Below are 6000 nucleotides of genomic sequence, written 5' to 3'. Positions count from 1 at the left end.
CTTGTTGGTATTTGCTGGCCAGTGTGGAGTTAGAGCAGGAAGGGGGCAAACTTTTTGGCCTGAGGGCCGCATCAGGTTTCGTGAATTGTACAGAGGGCTGGTTAGGGGAGGGGGTCGTTGGCCAGCCCCCACCTCCTATCTGCCACCCCCCGGACTCCTGCCCCATCCACATACCCTTGCTCCCTGTTCCCTGACCGCCCCTGGACCCACGCTGCCCCATCCAACCCCTCCTTTCATTCCTGATGGCCCCCCTGGGACTCCTACCCCATCCAACCACCCCTTCTCCCTGTCCCCTGACTGCCTCCAGAACCTCTGCCCCCCCATCCAAGCCCCCCCTCCTTCCTGACTGGGGGCAGGGGTCCCAGGAGGGGGCATTCAATCCCGTTCCCCCCGGTCACGCCGACCCCTATCCACACCCCCACACCCTGAGCACCATCCCCGAACTCCCCTGCCCCAGGCCCCACTCCCCAGCGGGGAGCTCGAGGACCAGATTAAACTGGCTAGAGGGCTGGATGTGGCCCGCGGGCTGTAGTTTGCCCACCCCTGGGCTAAAGTCTGGAGGAAGAAAGCCCTGCTATAGCACATCTTATAAGATCTGTAAGAGCAGAGCTTCTCTCGTGCAGGCCTTCTATTTAAACAGTTGGTACTCATTCAAATAAAACCTTGGGCAATCGCCCCAACCAACACACATTGAGGGTGGGCAGGGTGGGAAAAAGTATTGTGATAGAAAGTGTTTATGGGAGTCCAGCTAATATCCAAACCCAATATTATCCTTTATAATATTTAGATTTTTATAAAGTCTAGAAATAAATATTCAGTATGATTTCCCCATTCCCATATTATCCTTTATTCACGCACATCACCTGGTACATACTGCCCTCACAATCCTTAACTTTGGGCTGAGTTCAGATTCAACTGCTGAACTGTTCACCCAGCTCCGTTATTTACTTTCCCGTTAACGGACTGTAGGGCTGTTCCTTGGCTTGTAGGCTAGGGCAGTGGGGACAGAAAGGGAATGCTTGTAACAGAAGTAATCACACTCATTCAAGTTGGTTCTGCCCAAGGTAGTTTGCACACAATGTCCTAAACATACATTTTAGTCCTTTTCATTTTGCATAGATTCATCAATGCTCTTTGATCGAGCTGATTCAGGGCTCCTCCCTCTCTGAAATGCCCTATTTGCTGAACAGTCAAAATAGCAGTGATTTGCAGACACTTAGAAAACGGCCTGAAATTTAAAAACTAGAAATTCTTGGGTTTAAGTCTCTTCCACAGCCTAATGGAGGACTTTATTGCATGGGTGTAAGGGAGGGCAGAATTTAGCTCACTGCCTGCAGAATCCTGTTTGCCAAAATGAAACCAGCCTTGGCAGGACAGCGATGAGCCTTTTCCAGTGAATATGATCGCATTACTATTACTTTTGCCAGCTACTGACCAGAGAAGAGCTTGTCAAATCTAAATTAAATCAATCTTTTAAAAGAAAATGTTAAGAAAGATTAGCCTGGGGCTGCTATAGTTCTGCCTACGTTATTTCAAACTAGTCAGATTAAAGAGAGAAATTTAAGTCCTTCAAAACCATTTCCTTTCAACTTTCCATCCAGTTCTTTGAAGACACAGTTTCTCCTCTCATTTGATGTGAATTTCCCAGTCAGCACCAACATTTAATAATAGTTTTTCCAGTGTCAACATGGAGGTCTTGGCATCATATGTGAAAACCACTTCTTTGTCTTTCCCATCTGAATTGCAATAGGACAAGAGAGAGTTTATGACGCACTCTAAGAAAACCTCTTCTGAACAAAGTTATACATGATTGCCTTATTTCTCTCCCTCTTATTGGGTCAGATTATCTCCTCTGTTAGGCCTGGAGGTGATAAAAGGAGAGCAATTACTGGCTAAATCTCCAGTATGCTCATAAGGGTGCATCAGAGTCTATGGTATCACTTCTTCCTTTACTCCAACTCTGCAAACATGTGCTTGGGGCTCCATGTTTTTTTGGGGGAAGCTACCATTCTGAACCCTTATCTTCTCTTATATTCAAGGATTTTCCTGCAGAAATTACAGAAGTGAATGCTTGTTTCTGCATTAACTGTCACTTTTTGTGCCTTAGCAGGGGTAGAGACAGGTGCAGGCAGGCACAATGACATTATGATTCCCAAAGGGGAAAGGGAGGCCTGGAGGGACAGGTCCTCTGTGCAAATTTTGCTAGCTTTCCCTAGGCAGGTCCTTGTAGAGTTTAGTGGGTTCTGCACTGTCAGAATCTGTGAACCCTACTGCGTGAGCGAGAGAATAGAAACTTTTGTTCTTGCCTGCAAATTTCCTTTCTTGGACCAGTCTGACCCACCCTATTTGGGGGTTTAAGAGTGTTATTATTAAGCTGTATCTCCAACTGCATGCTCTGTAAAACAAGGTTATCTAAATTTGTTAATCCTGAAGTATGGCAATTGTCACTGTTGACCAAAGTGTTTTTTGGGCTCTGGAAGTTATCACACTGATGGGCCCTTCAGTGGGAGCAGCCAACCACCTTGTCCCCGGTCTCAAATAGCAGCAAGGCCTCTTCCTATGGAGACACTGACGCCTAAGTTTCAGTGCAGTTCCCTAGTGGGCAGGTATAACGAAAAATGATCACTCCCACTACATGACAGGCACTACCTGGTCCTCACACGAAAAGGAGTTAACTCCAGCCTCCATTTCACTTTTCCTTGCACAGATGCTCAGTAGAAGGAATGCTGGAGAGGCAGAAGGGGGAGAATGTCTGGGGCAAGGCAGGTCTCCCTCCCTGGGCTCGGAGAGCTAAGTTGATCCCCAGGCTGAGGTAGCTTTGTTACCTTGTTTTGCTTTGTGTTTATCAAGACTTTCTCCTAATGAATGAACCTTACAGCCATTTGCTGTGGTTTCTGCCCAGTCAAGCCACCAATTTACACACTAGTTGCAACAACTGGTGTTTTAGTCGACACCTTCAGTAGAGGGGCCAAGGATTAACTAGGCTTGCAAACTGAACTACCCTCTTATCCACAGTGATGGTCCCGCAAGAACAGGGTGGGATATACTGGAGGGACAGCACTGGGAAGCTTGTACTATTGCTCTCCATGCTTATAGTTTTCTTTTCAGTGTTGTCATCTGCCACCTTTAATTAGTGCTACCATTACAGTAAGATTTTAAAAAATGGAAGTGAAGTATAAAATACTTGCCTCTCTTATCCTGGAGACTGACTGTCACAGATGTGGGTTGCTTTTGAACTCCCAGAATTAGTACCCGTTCAACTACACATTTTGTGTGGTACTGCCCAATTTCATCAGCACAGCTGAAAAAGAAAACAAACAGTCTCAGACACAGTAGTTTCTACCTGTGGTTGGAGAGCCAACCCAGGCATAAAACTTGGAGGGACAAACCACTACTACAGTTGCTTATTTCAGGATCCAAAACTCAGTTTATTTTCCCTAGCATACTTTTTCTTGAGGGAGGTGTGATATTTTTTCCCCTCCATCACCAACTGCTTAATGGGTGCATAAGTGGGTTTCACAAGCTCCTGGTTACCTGGATAGCATCTGAAAATGATTTAAATAGATACAAATGGTGAAGGGCCTGTCTGTGTGATTCAGTCGTGCCTGTACTGAGGGGACTAATCTGTGTTTCAGTCATGTTACCCAAGCCATTCTATGATCCTGCTTTAAGGTAAGTTTCGTAGTACAGATGATCTCTAACACACTTAAGAGCTGAAGGAGCAAGAAAAAAACCTGTAGGTTAATGATGGTGCTACATATCCATCTGGAGAACAAATTTTGTTACAGTAGTTGGTGGAAGTATGGGAGTGACATATTTGAGACATTTGCCTACTTACAAGCAGCTGTGGATATTTTTGGGATTTAGCATGCCTGACTATCCTCTGTTTTTCTATGCTACTATTCTCTTGCCATACATTTTCTGATTATGTTTCAACATTTCCTTCCTTGGGTTCATTGCTAATAAGTATTTGTCCCCGCATTATTTGTAATCTCAGAACATAGTCTTTATTGATATGGTTACCCCAACGCTATCCATAAAATGATTGTATCCCCTACGTGTCTTCCCTTTGCAAAACTCTAAATTTGGCTTCCTCAGTCTTTCCCATATACCTTCTTATCTAATCCTTGGATCCCTGTTGCTGCCCTTTGTTATATTTAATTTAGTAAATCTGTAGCCTTCTGAAACAGTGTGAACTAGAGCTGCACTCAGTATTCCAGGTCTGACTGTGTATGTAGAGTACCTCCTCTCCAATTTTGCATGTGAAACACTCTATCCCTGGGGGTTCTTGAGCAATGGACAAGAATAACACTTACACATTTGTTGCTAAGTAAAGTGCATTATAAAAGGGATTTCCTTTTATGGATTTTACCTGCAACAGCTGCCATTACCTGGAAGAGAAAACATTCTTGTGGAAAGTGAATTTCCTGTGCAGGAATTGCTTCTTATGAAGGTACTGAAATGAATGGCCATCATCTAGATAGAGCTCACCTACTGCAAAGTCCTATGGGACACATCAGATGTAGAACAAAGTTAACAGAAGCCTGAGTGTTGGACAATGAAACTGAAAATAAGCATCACTATATGCTGAAGTTAACAGTTAGAAGCCACTAGAACCGTTATGATCTCTGGTAGGTTAAAACACTCCCTTGAAGAACAATCCGGCATTACTAAAAGAACATTCTGGATGTTATGGTTTTGTAAATTCATTGTGGTGTCTGTGCAGTACTTTCCGCTGTTGGCTTGTATTTAAAAAGACAATTGCTAAATTCATTCTCTCTGGGTCTGAAGAGGAAGTTTGTGGCCTGAAGCAATCCACCACTCCTCTCCTTTCTCCAAGCTGCTGGAGGGTGGCTGACAAGGAGAGGAAGGGCAAGGGGAAGGTCAGGAAATGCTCTACTTATGTAGAAATCCTAGTCACATGTTGAACAAACAGTTTGTGTGCTCTGGCATGAATCCCAGCACAAAGCGTGGAGCCCAGGCAAGTGAGAAGAGGGCCAAGTTTCTCCACAGCAATCTGGAGGAGACTGGCTCTTCTTCTAGCTGGCGTGTAGGCAAGCACTGTACTGTGCTGGTTGAACAGGCAGAAGGAGACCTCCTGTTCCCCTATAAAACAGGTCCTACTGCTAGAGGGCAAAGAGGAGCAGGGACATGATGAGACCAAGAGAGACAGGACAGGTGTATAAACTAAATGTAATCCCAGAGTACCTTGGAGTCCAGAGCAACACGGAGTTCGTAAGAAATATCTGTCATCCATTCAGTGGATCTTCCTACTGTGGTCTTAAGGGGCACCACACTCCCCCCTCGCTGGAACACTGGAATCTGCCAATAACAAAGCCAGGGTAGAAGAATTCAAGTGTGGAAATCTTAGTGCTATTCTCTGATCATTTAATTTTAGCTTATTGGGGAAAAAATTGCAGCTGTTTCTTATCACCCATAGGACACTTCAGCAGACAGCACGTTGATGAATAAACTCTATTCTGCTTACAAGTCATCTTCCCACATACTTTTCCTGTCTCAAAATCATCCCAACAACATTTGCTGAGATTGCCCACCCTGCAGGGCCGGCTCCAGACCCCAGTGCGCCAAGCGCGCGCTTGGGGCGGCATTTTGCCGGGAGGGCGGCAGGCGGCTCCGGCGGACCTTCCGCAGTCATGCCTGCAGGAGGTCCACCGGAGCCGCGGGACCAGCAGACCCTCCACAGGCATGACTGCGGAAGGTCCGCTGGTCCCACGGCTCCGGTGGATCCTCCGCAGGCACGTCTGCAGGAGGTCCCCCGGAGCCGCGGGACCGGCGACCACCAGCGCGCCCCCCGCGGCATGCCGCCGTGCTTGGGGCGGCCAAATTCCTAGAGCCGCCCCTGCCACCCTGTACGGTGTCTGTCTTCTCAAACAATAGCATATATTGGGGGCCATGATGTAACTGGGTCCATCTGAATAAAGGACATGGGATACTGACAAAGACGGTCCATTGCCCTCCTCTGGTACAACAGTTGCTAGA

The 6000-nt window shown here is 46.2% G+C and overlaps 1 protein-coding gene across 2 annotated transcripts in view; it reads right to left on the bottom strand.

Annotated features, from left to right (window-relative positions):
• Nucleotides 1-831: 831 nt before the first annotated feature.
• Nucleotides 832-6000, bottom strand: part of GANC (glucosidase alpha, neutral C) — a 51727-nt gene continuing 46558 nt past the window's right edge. For both annotated transcript variants that reach the window (XM_045013610.1, XM_045013611.1), the window contains 4 exons: nt 5209-5322; nt 4392-4504; nt 3189-3301; nt 832-1736 (listed from right to left, as the gene is read on the bottom strand). In XM_045013610.1, the coding sequence (XP_044869545.1) occupies nt 1627-1736; nt 3189-3301; nt 4392-4504; nt 5209-5322 (450 nt within the window). In that variant the 3' untranslated portion in view covers nt 832-1626. The remainder of the gene's footprint in view (nt 1737-3188; nt 3302-4391; nt 4505-5208; nt 5323-6000) is intronic.

This window comes from Mauremys mutica, chromosome 4 (assembly GCF_020497125.1).
Source record: "Mauremys mutica isolate MM-2020 ecotype Southern chromosome 4, ASM2049712v1, whole genome shotgun sequence".
NCBI lineage: Eukaryota > Metazoa > Chordata > Testudines > Geoemydidae > Mauremys > Mauremys mutica.
Note: the sequence above shows the minus strand (reverse complement) of the source record. Positions and strands in the feature narration are given on the sequence as shown.